An 18,232-nucleotide genomic window follows, 5' to 3' on the forward strand; every position below is an offset into this window, starting at 1 on the left:
ATCACCTCCCCACACATTCCAAGAACTAAAGCTTCCACCCTTGCTCATCATTTCCTTGTTCACCTCTCTAAAATCCCACGTCTTCTTCCTTTTGAGACATTCTTCTGCAGAAATGAATGTTCTCCCAATTGCAATGGGCAGAAGAAAATCATCTCCTTCATTGGCTGGTGCATTTTGTCTTGCACACCAACTTCCAGCCAGAGTTTTACTTCTTGATTTTTTTTTTTTTCTGGTCCTTTTTATTTCACATGGTTAAAATGAAGGTAAATTTTTCCATACTTTTCATGGTCATTAATAAGTCAATCTATCTGATTGAACTAAGAAATTGGTCTTTTTCTGTTTTTACTAGAAAAACACTGGAGCAGACTCACTACTTGCGTCAAGTGAAATAACTACCTAGCTTGTTCTATAATTATATGTAAGGGAAAAAACTATCTCTTTGCTGAGACACTTTAAAGTCCGTAAACTGTTTAGCTCTGTTCCCTCAACTCCCCACATGCCCAACACTTCACAGAAATAATAAAAACCTGCTATAGGCCAAGAATGCTAGAAGTTCCTTTTCCCGCACACATTTATTTCTCACGGCAGTTCTGAAAGTTATGATCATCCCCATGTTTCTGAGGAGACAATGCAGCCTGGATGGAGGGGCATTCAACTCTGGTGCGGCTGCCAGGGTTTGGATATCGGCCTTACTACTAACTACCCTCATGACCTCGGGCAAGTCGATCCCGGTTTCCTTGTCCCTAAAATGGGAATGACAACAGCACCTCACTCACAGAGCTGTTGTGAGCTCACTCAGCGGGGAGTCTAATCTCTGCGAAGCACACGTACTCACGCCGGGCACATACAACTCAGTCCACATCCGACATGATGTGTGGGCAAGTCACTCTGTTAGGAAAGTATCACTTACCCAAGTTCACATAGCTGGAAAGTGACAGAACCAGAATCCAAACCCAGATATTTCTGACTTCAAAGCTGATCACTCTTTCTGTTACATAGCCCTGCAGAAGCTGAGGTTTTCTGTATAAGATTTTGTGTACATATTTTGACTGCAGAGAAGTGTGGTAGAGTTACCAATAAAAGACTTTTGAAAAGAGAACTATCTGTACTAATACCCCTTAGGATAAATTTTATTGGGGAAAAGGAATGTAAATATGATTTTAAGAAGAAAAAAGAATGATAAAGTTTTTAACATTAAGGAAAGATTTGTTCATTAGATAAATGGTTGTGACTATCAATCATTATGGTATTTCTATTCCATTTGATATATTTAGATACATTTCTTAAAGTAATACAACAGCTTGTACTTTAAGACGTTAATATTTATAATGTGCCAAAAATTACATCTTTTCTACTATTTTAACAAGATGAAAACTTTTAGATGTCTAATAATATTCGTGATTCTTGTTTTTCCCCCACAAATTTTCTATATGCTATGCAAGCAAAAATGTTTGAGGATCTCTTTCCTAAAGAAACACAGACATATCCACCAGGCTACCTATGTAAGAATACTCACAGAAACTGTCCATTAATAGGAGAACAGATGAAGAAATTTTGCAGACTGTGGACTGTTATGCATTACTATATTACAATTATTACGACACAACGAAAATGCATAAACTGCAGCTTCCCACAAAAATATTAATCAATCTCTCAAATTTACTAAGCCAAAGCAGCAAGATACAAAAAATTCCAATGGTAAGATTCACTTATGTTCATAACCAAGCCAAACTAAATTATATTGCTTAGGGATGTGTGATAAATTATGTCATTACTGCCAAGAATCCCCTTCCCTTTCCCCACAAGAGGATTACGAAATGCAGGAGACTTGCACTATTTCCTTATTGAATTTACATTTCCACCTTTCTGAGTTTGGGTCAAAGGCTTTGCCATGTGACATGCTTGAGCCAATTAAATGAGTAGACATGAAGCTTGTCACATTCAACCAGAGGCTCCAAGAGGCACCGAGAATTTCTTGCTGTTCTCCTGCTCTTCACTATTTCAAAGGGAATGGTCCTTCTCAATTTGGATTCTGGAATGAAGACATGAGGAGCATATCCTAAGCCAAACCATAAACCCTCATCAATACAAGAAATACATGTTTGTTTTTGTAAGCTACTGAGATGTTGCTATTGTTCCTAGTGACAGCAAAACTAGTATGATGCAATGCAGGTGGTAAAACTTTCAAGAGGACACAAAAGTGAAGGCAGTGGGAAGGGAGGAAGTCATGATCCAGAAGGAGGTAGGGGAGGAAGGCTTGGGGTAGTGGTTACGGAGGTGCGTGCTGTGTAATTATCCAGTGAACTACGTACAAATACTTCGTGCACTTTTCCGTGTTCCTTTTCTCCAACTAAAAACGGAAGGCAGGCAAAAGACAGAAACTTATAATTTGATTGTCCTTTGCCTCATTTCAAATGTAAATTACTCCCAATCCCTATTCTATTTAACATTACTTAGTATTAAGCATTATCAAGTGATATTACTGAGATACTTGTCTAATCAAATATAACTAAAAGTTACTCATCACGCTCATTTTCTTGCTTTTCATTAATTCATTCAATAAATATGTATTAAATGTCCCCTGTGTAGAGATATGGATAAAACAACATAAACATAGCTCTCCCGGTCATGAAACTGATGTATACCTACATTTGTGTGTATCAGGGAGCCGATGGGATTATGTATGAGAAAGATAAAGGGATTGGGGAGGATCTGAGGAAATCATCCAGGGAGAGGAATAAAGATGTGTGTTGATCATGCAACAGGAACCTGCTTGGCAGGTTGGAGGATCTGCACGGTGGTCAGTGGTGGTTGAGCTGTGTACACACGTGTTCCAGGCTGGTGTGCTTTCAGTCAAGCAAATTCTGCTTCTGCTCCTTATATGAAAGCTACAGCGTCCCAGCAGCTTTGAGGCTCTCAACTGTTTATAATTACCTGTACTCAATAGTCTGACTCCCAGGTATCTCTTCCAAGTCCAAATGGCAGGGACAACACCAGATAAAAGTTGGGCAAGAGCTTTGAGCAGCATTCACTGGGAGATCTTCTGCATATCTGAACTGCACTGAGTGATACAAATAGCAGCAACCGGGCGGGGTGGGGAAGAAAGGAAATCAATATAAACTGGGTACCACCCCTTCACTGAAACTCAAAAAATAAAAACTACTCTAAGCAGGAAATACTAGGTAGTAAGATTAGGTTTGTCAGGTAACTCTACATGCCTGCTAAGTTGCTTTAAAACATAACTCTTAAAACCTAATACGCTCACCTTCAGAAAATCCCGAATGACTAGACACTACAGATTAGACAGACTCAAAAAATATATAAAATGTTCAAAAGAATCAATGGGTCAAGCAGGGTGCTGGTCAGGTGACGCTGGGGAGCATAAGCAAAATGTGACAGATGACTAGCTGTGCAAGAAAGATTTATGCTCCTCGCCCCATCTCATAGTTGTTTCTGAGAAGTGACCGCCCAAGAGAACATCATCCTTCCCCGATGCCCCTTGCACGTCTGAATGGTCCTGCAATTAGTTCTCACCCCTGGAATCTACGACTCGCTGGTTATGTGACACTTCTGGGCCAAGCTAATTAAGCAGGTAGGATTTCTCCACTTTTCCCAACCCTCATCAGCCAGGATAAAGGGCTGTGAGCCCCAGGGATGGCCATCCTAGCATGAGATGCACCTGGGTCCTTCAGTCACACCACGTGGAAAGTTGCCTGAACACCATCCGGGCTCCTTGCAAGAGCAAGAAATGAACTCTTATTTTCTTGAGCTACTCAGACTTTGATGTTCATCTATTACAACAGTGTCATTTTAATTGAGTGCTTGAGCTCTCAAATGCTAAGAGCAACAATCAGGTAGCAATCAGCCTCTCCCAACAGAAGAGCATTTGTAAACTTTTAATAGGTGAACTGAACTCCCACTCAGTATCATAGTCTCTGCTTGTCTATACAGAAAAGTACAATAGGGAGTCTTTTTTTTAAGATTTTATGGATCTAGAGTGTGCACGCAGTCTTTTTTTTAAGTTTATTTATTTATTTGATGGCGAGAGAGCACGCGCACACAGAGGGGGTAGTGGGAGACGGAGAAGCAGGCTTCCCCTTGGAGCAGGGAGCCCGATGTGGGGCTCAATCCCAAGACCCTGGGATCACGACCTGAGCCGAAGGCAGACGCTTAACGACTGAGCCACCCAGGCGCCCCCACAGTTGGGGGGGGTCTTAAAAGCAGCAGCGGAGGCTGCCCCAATGGGACAAGCCCTAAGCTTCTCAAACTCACACAACCTGGGGACCTCTTCTAATGGGATCTAGTTCCCTCTAAGCCCCAATGACCTTGTTTCGAACCCCTTGGAGCATGTGAGAATCCTCCTCCTCCAGACTCACAGCCATCAGACTCCTTCAGGCCCTTTGTACTCACCTCCTTTCCCAGGTAGGTTATAGCCCTTCAGAGCCTACAAGGGAGTGGGGCCAAGAGCGCGGACGTGGTGGCCTTTAGAAGGAGCAGAGACTTTTTTGTCTCAGGTGTCCAGTGCCGATCAGGACCTTTACTTTTCTCCTCCCAGATGCCGGTTTCCAACTATACTCCACAGATGCACCAGTGGGATGTGTATCAACTACACACATCCCGAAAGAGAAAGGCCTCTTTGCGATCCTCAAGTGGGAAGGAAAGGCCCAGCTGAAAAGCTACTTTAAGCCTGAGGTCTCTTCAGATAGAGCAGGGCACACCTATTAAAGTAAGTTTTCCTTCTGTAGGGATAACTCATTAGTCAGGCAACGGTTTACTGCGCCCCGAATCCTTGCTTTAACCTACCACCTGGACAGTAGGAAGATAAAGAGAGTACAAGGGCAAATGTCTAAAGATCGAAGTTCTGACACAGGGTTGCCCAGGTTTGGAGAAAGAAAAAGCAAACAGATGATCTCTTTTATCATCCCAGATAACATACACTTAGGTTAAAAAAAAAAAAGACCCTCTCAACTCAGCTGATTCCGTACCCTTGAAGGAGTATTTCTACTGTTTCGGTTGTCTTGAGTTCCCCTGGTAAACGTTCTAGATCTTTTTAGAAACTCCTATCTCTTCTGATACAAAAAGGAATAATGAAATTTCCCCAACTCCGTAGGTTCAGTGCAGCCCCTCTGGCCAATTGTGAGAACCTCAGCCAAGCCAGCCCACCTGCCCACACTGGTAGACTCAGCAAACTGCACTTTCGGATGGACGCAGCTGTTATTTCTGACCCATCTCTTCATGAGCTACACATGCACCCTGAGGTTGTTAAAAGTGAGGTCTATGTTGTGGTTTTCTTGTAAGCCCTTTGCACATCAATCTCCTCCTCCAGGCACTATCCCTTGGCTCTCTTAGGACCACAGGCTGGGTCTAGAACAGAAGAGCCGCATTTGCCACGACTGAGCAGTCTAAGTGGGCTCCAAAGGAAAGAAGAGTCGGATCTAACATCGCCAGGAGCTCAAGAAAGAAAGAAAATGGCAGGACTCACAAAGGAAGAAGAGTGTCAACTGCAAAGCAACCCCCATGGTTTGGCCACACTATAAAGACAAGGACTTCATTCATCATCAGTATTTATTAGGCGCCTATGACGTGCAGGGCACTGTGCTAGGCGCTGGGCAAGATACAAAGATAAATCCAACAAGACTGCCCTCAAAGAGCTTACAGTCTAGTAGAAGAGCATTCAGTGTCTGGAGAAGATATTTTAGATGGAAAGCACCTCCCCCCCACCCCCACCCCACAAAAAGAAAAAAAAAAAAGAAAAGAAGAAGAAAAAAAAGTAAATTTACTAGACTTGGTTTCATCCATTTTCTTTTAGCTCAGCAGCTTCACATAAAAAGCATAAATCTGAAAGTCTTTTAAAATGCATACTTTTACTCGTAAACAAAATGCATTTTCATTAGAAAAAATGCTGTTTATTGCAATTAAGAAAATCCTCAAACATCTCTTCGGTATTTTCATGAATTTTTTTTCTTATGAATCTGTTATTTGTGAAGTAAACAATTTCCCAAATTGCATCAAAACGCGCAAAGACTTTTTGAAACCCATCTCTTTAAACCACTGGCAGTCACAGACGACGCCCACAGGCTCTCTGCTAAAAGGAAAGCTCCTGAAGGGAATAGGTGTTGTTCACTACCAAAGGTCCCAGCTTATGGTAGTTCCCCCCACACCCATTTCATGTCAAATTCAAAATATTATAAAATAGCACCTCCAATAACCTATACCTCCAAGGCCCAAAGCTTTAGATCATCACTAAGCTTTAGATAGAAGAGTGAAAAACAATGTTCATTATAACCTTAAAGCCCACCTCTTAGGGCTATTACGAGGCTGGCTAGACCCCATCAAAGAACTGGAAAACAATTCCAAAAAAGGAAATTCAAAATCACCCACTTCCCTATTACACCCTTAGGAATTTCTGAAGTTTTCTACTATCTGCCTTGAAGCATAAAGAAACCAAGCATCATCCATTGGGGAAATAAAAAATACTGACAGAGCTGCTTGTCTAGGTTAACCTGCTAGAGAAAAGGAGTATGTGAGCACATTTAAGATTAGTTCATTTCTAACCATTAAGTATTTTAGATAAGTATCTTGCAATTGTTCTCCTTTCCCAGTGTCCTGGGAATGTCTGGGCTCAGACATTTCTAATACTTAGGGTTCCGTAAGTCTGAAGCCTTGGGTCTGTGGGGAGACTCTGCAAGACTTCTTGGAAACATTGACACTAAAGGTAGATGATATGCTTATCAAACTGAACAAGAGAGGCCATCTGTTTTCATGTAGAATTATGGTCAACCAACAAAGCTGTGCGCACCCAAAAATGAGTTCCTGAGACAGAGGTTTCTTATTCCCGTGTTGGAGCATTCATGTCCTGAGCAGTTTTCTGAAGTTGAGTAAAAAAAAAAAAAAAACTATTATGTAACCATTGTGCTTGTTGGGCCTTTCTACCGCTCTTCCTCACCCAACTCAGAAAAACAGGTGGGCTTGTCAGGTAAATGTTAACTCAAGTAAATGCCAACATTCATCTCTAGCAAACTGACGGGTCCGCTCACCACCAAGCGCTAAGGAACTATGAGCCAGCTCCCGCACCCCATCACGTGCATGCCTTCCTGAATGCATGTACCCAATTTCTCAGCTTTGACATCTGCAGAGACTGTTTCCATGTGTTATATTTGTACCAAGTTAAATGTTCTGGGTATAAAACCTAACAGAGACAAAGTCAATCAGCACGCAAGGTATGTGTTAGTCTTTCAGTCATCTTCTTGCCCTCCCATTACTAAGGTGCTTTTCTGTTCAATCTCTCTGCTGGACAGATACCGCAGATTTTATAGACTTGTGTGGTATAGAAGAACCACGATTTAAGTTAGTGAGTGCGACTCTGTAATTTTACAGATAAAGAAACCGAGACCCTGAACAGTTTAATGACAAGCTGGGAGCCAAACCCAGGCTGGTATTCACGATACGGCAGCTTTGACCTTTGACAGAAACACATGCTCTCACATACAATAGCTGTTAAAACCAACGTATTAAATGGTGATGTATTTCCGATGAGGTAAATACAACTGTTAGCTTAAACCTATTCTTGGAAAACTTTAGCCCTTTTTGGTTACTGCTGATAGTGTAGCTAGAGTGTTTGGTCTTGCTTTTAAGGGTAATTGATTTGTAGTTGCTTCCTTGAGGATGTTTATTTGCTCAGTGTGAAAAAAATCACGTTAAATATGATCAAATATTCAACCATGTATTATTCTGCATTTAATCTCTAAGTCATTTCTACAGACATCTGGATTCTCTTACTTTATTAACATACGTAAAATTAATTTGTGCAGAGAAGGAAATGAGATATTATCTCTACATAAGTTGTTGGCAGCTTGAGGGTATCCAGGGTAACATAAAACAGAATGAAAATTTTAAGTGAATTTTGATTAGTCTGTAATCTGAGCTACAAAAGAAAGGCTAAGCTCAGAGAATCTTAGTGAAGTTTTAACTCCCTTGCTTGCTGGCTATGCAACCTCAAGGCAATTCCATAAACTGCCAGGTTTCAGTTTCCTCATCTGTGAAGAGCTAACATTTATATTACTTACCTCATTAGATTATCAGGGGTAACACACAGTAAAATATAGGGAGTGCTTGTAAGTGGAAAAGCGCACCAAGTAAGATTATTACCACCCAATAATTATTAAAATGTGGACCTACAGAAAATTTTAAATAATTACCACTCAGTGGTACTAGGCATGCTCACGAGAACCAACATTAACTCAGAAGGTAAACCATGCAAACATCTTCAACTTTCAATGGCAATGCTAAAAATTCACACAAAGATATAATACAAAGGAACATTTTTAGAGAAAGCACTGAGACACACGTATTTGGTTGACTTAATAGACTTTAAAATGAGTTAAAATGATTTATAGCATATAAAGAGGTATTTAGTCTTTAAGTGGAGAAAGTTGCTAGTCACCTCTAAGAAAAACAAGCATAATGGGGCATTCCCAAGACAAATGGAATAAAATTTCACCACTTTTGGCTATTTTTGTAAACCAGGTGTCTTACAAATAACCATTTTAATTTTTCCAGTAATGAGAGATACCCAAAAAGAGAACGTCCACTTCTGAATCACACCCAATGTGAACTTGCATGAATGCAAGGCATAAAATACAGTTCTTGTAACTCCATAGGCACCTAAAAGTTTTAACTACTCTTCATGCTCACTGTATATTCCATAAGGAATCATGGACATATAGGGAATACCTCATAAATTTTTTATAAATCTTTATTATGTAGTTGTCTTATTTTTATAATACTCCACTCTGGCGGCCTTTTTTGTGTGTGTTTTGCTTGTGAAATTAAGTAGCATATTAACCTTTCCCTTCAAATATGCCTTTGATGTTAGTTCTTATACCACCCCCCCAAAAAAGAAAAGTACCAACCAAATGAAGATGCAAGGGAAGAGAAAAACGAGATATGATTCATTAAGTATAAAAATATGTTGTTTCAAATTCAGAATAATTTAATAACTCTTCGTTATTTCATATGTATCTGGAAATGGGACAGATACGTGACCTGATCCTGTCACAAGAGGTAGAATTCCAGCATTTGGTACAACGTTCCAAGATAGGGTTAAAGTGACATTCCTGTTCCCCCTATAAAAAGACAGAATAAACATGTTTATTAGATGTCAGCAGAAAACATTTTTAGTTCAATAAAAACATTTTAACTCAAGCACCAGGGTTCAAATACTTCATAACCAGCTATTTGTAACCGGAATTCTAATGTACCAACAGAAGTCCTCTCAAGTCTCTTGTCATCAGGCATCCCATAATGACCTATCTAAACTCACTCACAGTGACAGTTATTAGAGCTATGGGCCAAAAAGTTTAAATGAGTAAAAGAGAGAGAGAGAGAATACAGAAAGAGATTTGAGCTAGCTATCAGAAGGCACTGACTGGAAATCGAATTCTCTCATTATCTAGACCGTGAACAAATCCTCTCTCATGGCCGCCCGTCTTTCATCTGCAAAACCAGAGGTTTGGTTACAACAGCTCTCCCCTAAGTTCCCTTCCAGTGTTTACTCACAGAGCTTAGGAGTTACAGTGACCCAAAACCTCAGTTATTCTAAGTCCTTTGCTGCGCATGAAAGGAAACAGGGATTCGGAGAAGTTACGCACAGCTGGAATCCTCAGCATCAACTCCTACACAGCCGCGCTCTTTACTCCCGAACGGCCCCCCGACTGCTCCTCCTCCCGTTCCAGAACGAGCCCCTTGCCAAGGGCAGTGCTCCCTCCAGGCAGGCAAGCCCAGGCCCCCTTTGTATGTCACAGTGGAAGCAGCTAAGGGCCATTTCACTTGCGAGAGAACGGAGCGCTTATCTTAGACCCGTGTCTCCGGCAGTGTTTCTACCCAATCCTTCCGGTTCAGTATTTCTTCTCTCTCAACTCACCCCTTTTTACCCTCTAATCACTTTCTTTAAAACAAAAACTACAAACAAAAAACGACAACGAATTGCTCACTTGAGGCCATTTCCATCGTCGAAGAAAAAATATTTTGTTTTCATATCTCTCAACAGCAGCTTTGGATTATCACCTCGCAGAACAATCTTGTCCCAGAGGACAACTTGGTTCAGAGCCTACATTAAAATGAAAATTAATTAGGTAACTCATCAGAAATTGTATCTTTGTCACTTAAATTAAAAGCAGTGCTAGGCAAATAATTTAATTTACATTAATGAATATAAATTTTGAGGGAACTGCTAAAATACAAGCATACAAAATAGTAACAAGTGGACAGAAACAAGAAGCTGAACTTTTCTGGGACAAAAGGTTATTTCCCTAAAGGAAATCATTGCTTTTGCTAAAGCAACTGTATTACTTAGGGCCCTCAAAGCTTACTACAAGGTTTTAGACCCATGTGCACTCCAGAGTGAGGCCCTTGGAGAAACAGAAGGGATTACAATCCCTGTAAAAGGGATTAAATTCCCTGTAAAACTTCTGAGACCCTTCTGCATAGTGTCAGAGAAACCAAGACAACCATTCCTGTTCCATCACGCTGTTGATACAGGTCTCCGCTGCCAGATGAGGTCATGAATATTTATGTATCTCCAAGGTCTGTAAATTATCAAGGAATCACTAAAGACATGAAGCCTTCTAAATATTTTTCCTTTACATTACATTGCATCATTGTTTTATTATGGAACATTCTAGAAGTCAATTCTTTTAATCCGCTATTTTGACATATCAAAAACAAGTTCTGTTTGGAAAATGAGGGGCATAAAATGGAGAGAAAATACATTTGTGACCACTATTAATCCTAATAAATCTGTTCTTATTAAGCTATCATCCATTATTACTAGCCTGGGAGGCCAGTTGCTCAGCGTGTGGTGACTACATTTGCTGAAAAGAAACGTGGACGTTATTTCTAAGAAGGTTCAAATCTTCACCATAAAGCCTCTTTCTAACATTCAACAGAAACATTAAGACAGAAGAACATAGAATATAAGATATGCCAAAGTGAAATGACTTTTTATGTACATTTATTCATTCACCAAAGCAATGATCTGTCAAGTTCCAAGCTGTATGAACTTACTAGTCACACTGGGGTAAACCAGAATTATGAACAAACCTTAGGTATACCTGTTGCCAAGAGGGCGACGTATTAATCTGGATAATTTGCTGAGACTTGTAGAATGGTAGGTGCGTATACAGTCGTTATTCTCACCTTCAGAATAGCTTTTTCTCTATGTTCTTTCTAACATTTTGTTGATTCTCAAGGGCAGGGATCAAAACTTACTCAACCCAATAATCCTAGAGCCTAACAAAATATTTGGCATAAAAGACATGCTCAAAATAAATGTTAAAATGAATTGAAGTACTAAAACTTCCAGTTAACTAATCAAGCCCATCAACAGATAAAGTTGATTAATTTTTCACCCCTTGAAAGTGAATACAATTCCAATAAAATACAGAAGTGGACTCATCTCTATCTACAAGTTACCTCGAGACCATGCTGATACAAACATAAGGGTGACTTAGGTAAAAACAACACAGAAGCACATTTTAATTCCATGGATTTCACCTTCCTATTTTAATTCATTTATCACACTCATTTACTTAACACTTTCAGGGGATTTCTGTTTTGGCGACATTCTACATAAATATCTCAATCCTTACTCTCATCTGCAAAAAAAGCTCTCAATCAGACTGGACCAATAAATTTCAATGACAAATTAGTAATTTTAAGTGTTTTAATCTAATAGTTTAGTAGCTTTTAATTACAAAATTTCTGATAAACTCTAGTTTATGAATAAAAAGACTACTTTTAAGTCCTGAAATTGGTGAATCCCATACAACTCCAAAGCAAAGGAAAGTATTTCTCAACAGATGGAGATATTAACTGTAGATAGATGGCTTAGTAAGACTATCAAAACAGCTCACATCAAAAGAAAAACAGAAATATTTAGGCGGATTTTAAAATAATCTGACAGGATTCAAAAATTTGTTATCTTTCCAGTTTTTGATTACATATATGGGTAATGAGAGTTGTAAACACAGGTCACAGACTTTGCTGATCCAAATACCTTGCCATCTTTTCTCCAATCAAAGCTGTGGAAAGACTACTTTAGCTTAAAGAATTCTACTCCCGTGCAGCAGCTCCACATCCCCATTTCTTAGTAGACTCATAATTCAACAACCGCCTTTCCGATCTTATCACTGGAAATGGTCTCCAAAGATTTCTGAGCACAAACCCCAAAATACACACTTTTATTTACAAATTATGTGCGCAGTACACATTACTATTGTCATTAGATGATATATCATCACTGACAGTGAACGTAAATTTGCATTTCAAATAATACTCTTGACCAATGTTGCATTTTCTCAGCCAACTTTCTCTAATCCATTACTGTGGCTGAGGAGCTGTGGAGGAACACACATCGGCTCTGCTGCCCTCCTGCTGCTTACACGTGGTCGAACCATTCACATTATTTTCAATGTGTCATTTCTTTGCAGGATCTTTTTAAGCCGTTTTTTCCGTTTTGTGAGGATTCGTTTATTTAAAACTAGGTAACATCACCCACTGAACTGGATTACCCTGCACAACTTTCCAAAATGCTGAACTTGAATGAATAAATGCATGCAAAATGGTCAACTCTGTGCCATGCAGAATTCCTCCTCTTACCCCAGAGGATCTGCACCTTGTCCGAGACATGCGACCGTCTGACTATGGGACTGAGCATATTAATGTCAGTCCATATTGCAAGTATTCATAAAGTTTAACTTCTTTCCCTTTTATTTTAAACACCGAAATATATAGCTAGCCCTCTCGTTTTCAGTACAGCATGTCAGGAGCTTACAAGCTGCCACTCCACCTTAATGTCAAGTAAAAAGCTAACAAACTGAAAAACTGGCAACCCTTACTAACTCTGTAAGAGAAGAAATAGTAACTCTTAATGATTTTCCTTATATACCTACGGATTACCCTGCATGCACCCCATTCTGGGGACCACAATACTAGAGGGCTACAGAAACAAACAAACAAAAAAGAGGCTACCAATCAAAGGAGATGTTTTCTTAGTAGTCACCTCTCCAGAGGCTGGTGATTTTTCCCAAACAACTCACATCAGCTATTTTGAATATTTAAGATTTATACCCTTTCATGAAGAATGAGATTTTAAAGGTCTATTAAAATCTATCTACCTATATATACTTACATTATTTTTTGTTGAATATTCTGCCGATAAATAAAGAAACAACTGCTTAACATTCCAATCAAATATATTCTCTAGATGTAAACAAATTAAGGAATATATAAATCATAAAGCAGCATACAACTTTTAAACCAATCTTATTCTTAATTATCCACAATACTAATACTAAAATAGAAAAAAAAAAAAAAGAGGTGGCCCAGAAACATACTGAGACACTAATTTAATAAAAATATATAAAAGACAAGTATGTTATAAAATCCAGCTCATTTCAAAATAAAAAAAAAACAACATCAGTGAGATTCTTAGCACCATTCCCTGCGTCACTAACCATGATTTAATAAGAAAATAACAGAGCAATACAAAATTTAGCTTTCTGTAACATTAACTAGGTCTAAAAGAAAGAGGATTTAATCTTTCAAGCACATTCAGTTCCATGGAAGTTCTAAAGTATAACCAATCATCACAATTTACATTTACTGATAGGCAAACATGAACCAGCTCATGTAATTAAATCAAGCATAATAAATTGTTCACATTGCTTTTGGACACATGCCAGGAGAGATCAAAATGTCTCAGTCCACGAAGTGCTTTGGTTAAGAATATGCAGCTGAACATCAATCTGATTTCATCAGCTTACCAGAGGTAAAAAAAAAAAAAAAAAAAATTCACAAGGATTAATTACAAGACCTATGCCACTGCAAAATGAACTGAGTTAGTGTTTGGATTTTATTAAGTATTACATGTAAATGGCTAAGTCATTTTATTACACGCATTTACACATACTGATAGCAACATGGTCATTATATTCTGCTTTTAGAGATGTGTATCTACCAAGAATCACTGTTGTAGAATTGAGAAGTCTATGAGAGCTCTTTATAAAAACAGGCCCAATTTCAAGTTTTAGCTGCAGCATTACAAAAATCCAACTAAACTATAAATGATGACATTGAGAAATATACAGTAGTTGAGACGTCAGGAAATTTCACTATAATTCTCCAGATAACGTTACTACTTCCATAAGAGATCCAAACTCCCTCCTACTAGATTGTTTTAAAACGACACGAAGACTTAAAAGCAGACATATACCAAGTTTCCCACAGGACTCTTCTGACAGTTGCACTCTATTTCCTAAAAAAGTGCCTAGAGAACTAATTTCTATTCTACTTCTAAACCCAACACTTTATTTCTAAAAAAAATCAAGTTAAAATAATTCCATGGCTGTAAAGAGCCATTTCAGGTAAACTCCCCAGGTTCGTCATCTGCTTCAACTGTTCTCATAGCTGCTTTCCAGAAGTTCGGACAGTGCAATCACCATCGCCAATCTTAATCCTGAGGTCTTAAAAAGGCAGGTGTGATCAGACTAGACATGGTAGGGAACAACGCTGCCAAGACATTAATCTAAGACCCTAAAAGAAGATTAAATTGGCCAAAATGGACAGAGTTATCAAACGCTGGAAACTCAAGATAAAGAGAAAATATTAAATCATCCCCATTTTAAAGCAACTCTTTTAAATATTAAGATTTCTCTGACTCTTATTATAAAAGTACTTATAAAAAAAACTATGATGGCAAAATTCTAGTATGGTTCACCCAATAATCATTCTGATAATGACCTCCTAAACCTTAACAGATGCCAATTCACTTTTTTAACATATGTTTCTCTCTGCTGTCATAAAATATGGATGTATTACTTGGGATTGTACATGAAATATTCGATCTAGGAAGACTGAGCACTGGTGACATTTTTCCTTCTATAATCCAAATGACCCGATTTTATTTTTTCTTCCTGAAATATAGATTCAAACTCTCTTAAAGCTTTCAATCTATTTAACGTTTCTGTGAAAAATTTAAAGTCGGTTCACAAAATAATAACTGAAAAACCCATAAATAAATTTTCTCAAGGTGTGAATGAGGAGGTATTAAGACTATTTTACCCGTGAAAACATAGGTATAGAAACTTCTAAAGTTTGGTTGATTCAGGGGACAATCAGACTCACTGCCCCTGCCCAAAATCACTAAACAACATGTATATCATTATACCACCACAGAGAAAGCAATAAAATATATTCTTAAAGGATATCTGCAGTTATATCAAATGTAATGAATCCCAGATCACTTCTTTCTCTAGGTCCAGTGAAGTCTTCTACATTTTTTCTAAAAATAAAGATAAAAGTTTTACCATCCTTCAAACATAACAGCACACACAATTCACATAATTCCTTAAAGTGAAAGAAAGGATGTAGTTGGAGGCACAGGTGGAAAGGCAATCCCACAAAGAAACAAGGAAAAATCAGAGAAACTTGTAAGTGTGAAAAGAGGATAAAAATTTTAATCCAACATAAAATTAGGTCTGTAGCTCTACGCATATACCTTAAAAGAGAATCCCCAGCAAAATGGGGAGACAGGGGGCGGGGAGTGTGAAAACTGCTCAAAGGGAGCGTAAGCACTTGCTGAAAGCCATTTGGTAGCAGGGGCAGAAGGTCACGGACGACTACAGGTGGTGTGGGAAAACGAAGCTAAGATGATAAGCCCTGCTACTTATTGAGTGCTTACTGTGTGTCTGCGTCAGGTCCAACAATGTATTTTTCATAATTATCTCAAATAATCCTCACAACAAGCCTACGAGTTGGGCATTATTTCCATTCGAGACAAAAGGAAATTAAGGCCCAGGACGGTAAGAAACTTGCTCAAGACTGACAACAGCTACCAGTGCCTGTGTCTCTTTGGATTTAAAAACCGGTATCTAGCAAGCAGCAATAGAGGGAGGAAAAAAAAAAAAAAGGCGGGGGGGGGGCACTTGGAAGTAGCTCTTCACAATGGAGGTGGCTATTCGATGAATGGCTTGTCTGCGACTCCGACAAAGAAATCAAGAAAACTAACGCTGAAGGACGAAAGTGAACTTGATGCAAGATGGAATACAGAAGATGTAAGAACCGGGGTGGAAAAGCTACGTATCAAAAAAAAAAAAGTGCTAGCGAACAAAAATTATCAAGGGAAAAATAGAACAGGCATTAACGACATGACAACGTCATTCTGAAATCCCATTTCGGGCATTTTCGCAGATTTCTTCAAGCGGCTGACTCAAAAAAAATACCCAAAGCGCCGTAGCAGAGCGCTAGGATGTTGCACGCTCTCAGCGCCTCCTAACCTCTCTCGCCAACTTCAAAGCGGCTGCGAGTACGAGCCGCCCAGGAAGGAGGCAGGACAAGAGCTGGAGCGGGCACGTCCGACGGGGCCAAGTCCGGTTGTCCACGGCACAGCCGAGCCGCGGCGGCCGGCCCGGGGGCCCGGGGGCCCGGAGCCCGGGAGCCCGGGCGGGCGGCGGACCCGCGCGCGGGCGGCGGCGGCGCCGCTCTGCTGTTGTGTTGCTCCCTCATTGGCCAGGCGTGGGCGGGGGGAAGTGAGGAACAGGAAGGAAGCGGAGGCACTGGCCTGAGTAACACTCAAAATTAAAATTTAAGAGCAAGCCCGGGAATTTGCGGTGCAGGGGTGGGAGTTCGAGGGGAAGCCGAGAAGCCCGCGACGTCCACTGGGGCGTCCGCCCTCGGGGGGCGACGGCCGCCCAGGAGCGGGGGCCGCCGGGGCGGCGCGGACGCCCTGCCCGCGCGGCCCCCGGCGCACCGGCCCGGCCTCGGCGCCCACCCCGGCCCGGTCCAGGCGTCCGCCCCGCCGGCCGGGCCTCGGCCACACTCACAGCATGATCCGCGAGACGTGCAGCCGCACCGGGACGCTCCTGTCTTTGAAGGCGGTGGTGATGAAGCAGCCGAAGGTGAGCGCCGCCATCACGCTCAGCGAGAAGGCGAACAGCGAGTTCGCCCGCGACAGCACCGTGTTCATCGCGACCGTCTCCCCCGAGCCCCGTTCCGCACGCACACCGGGGACCCCGTTCCGGCCGCGGACCGGCTCCCTGCGATCGGCGCCGCCTGCGCCGCGCGCGTTCCGGGAGCGCGTGCCGCCGCGGCCCCGCCTCCTTTCCGGTCCTCCGACGCGGGCGAGCGCGCGCGCGCACCCGCCTCCCGGGACACACCCACCCTCGCGGCCTATCGTCGCCACCAGTCAGCGACGAGCAAGGAGGGGCGTGGTTTCTCCACGGAAGACCCGCCCCCTGCCCTCGCTTCCTCTCCTCCCGGCCCCTTGGCTCGCCTACCCACCTTTCTTGGTCCTTCGGCCTGGGTGGTCAGCCCGGAGGCTTGTTGAGCGCTATTATTTTATTAATTTGCACTGAAACCCAGCAGCAAAGCAAGGAGGTTTGGAACGTATTCTGAGGCGTCGCGTTTGGAAGCAGCTCTTCACAAAACTCTTCCCCTTTGTCAAATCTGGTCAAAGTTAGAACAGTTTTTTGGAGGGTGTGGGACGGGAGACAGGGAGAAAGAGAGGCCATCCCAGCTCCCCAAAAGCAGTTTGCCTTTACTTTCCACGTCCAACCTTAGCCCAGTTCCTAGTAGTGCTTTGCCTTCCAACTGCAGACTAAACTGACTTTAAAATTGGTGCTACCAATTTTAAATATTTGCATTTAATGGGGTATTTCCAATAACTAAAAGAATGGCTTCACTGGGCTCTTAGGATCAAAGGAGATAATTAACGTGGAATTGCTCTACAGCACCCTAGAAAATTTTTTAATTAGCAAGGCATTTGCGCTCTGGTTCTCTGTTCCCAGGCCCTCCTGTCTCAGATTTGCTTTTTGAATCTGGTCGTTCAGACCACTGTCTTTGGTCCTGTGTGCACTTGACTATTTGCCTGCATGACGAGTTAGCTCATTTGATGACTGCTGCTTACTCCTCATGACATGCCAGACTAGTTTATTGAGCATCCTTGAGGGGATATCAGAAATTATACGAGAGACCATTGGTTCCTGAGGATCTATACCGCACCCTCCCAAGGCAAATGAAGATCAAGGGGCCCTTCCGTGTTCCATAGACACAAAGACACCCAAATTTGCTGGGATTCTTTGAATAATTTAGGCAGTTAATGTCCAACTTCGCTGCTCACATCACCTAGATGCTAGGCTTCCAGGAAAGTGAGAGGCTGCCAGTGAAGCTTTTGGCA

At 41.2% G+C, this 18,232-nt stretch overlaps 1 protein-coding gene across 1 annotated transcript; it reads right to left on the reverse strand.

The window, feature by feature from the left end:
- Window positions 1–5,547: 5,547 nt before the first annotated feature.
- SPCS3 (signal peptidase complex subunit 3) lies at window positions 5,548–17,165 on the reverse strand. The gene is made up of 5 exons (XM_027598888.1): window positions 16,881–17,165; window positions 15,267–15,340; window positions 13,190–13,266; window positions 9,993–10,108; window positions 5,548–9,125 (listed from the first exon to the last, which is right to left on the reverse strand). The coding sequence occupies exons 1-5, from the start codon at window positions 17,021–17,023 to the stop codon at window positions 8,993–8,995; spliced, it is 543 nt and encodes a 180-aa protein (XP_027454689.1). The 5' UTR covers window positions 17,024–17,165; the 3' UTR covers window positions 5,548–8,992.
- Window positions 17,166–18,232: the final 1,067 nt, after the last annotated feature.

This window comes from Zalophus californianus, chromosome 2 (genome assembly GCF_009762305.2).
Source record: "Zalophus californianus isolate mZalCal1 chromosome 2, mZalCal1.pri.v2, whole genome shotgun sequence".
Lineage (NCBI taxonomy): Eukaryota > Metazoa > Chordata > Mammalia > Carnivora > Otariidae > Zalophus > Zalophus californianus.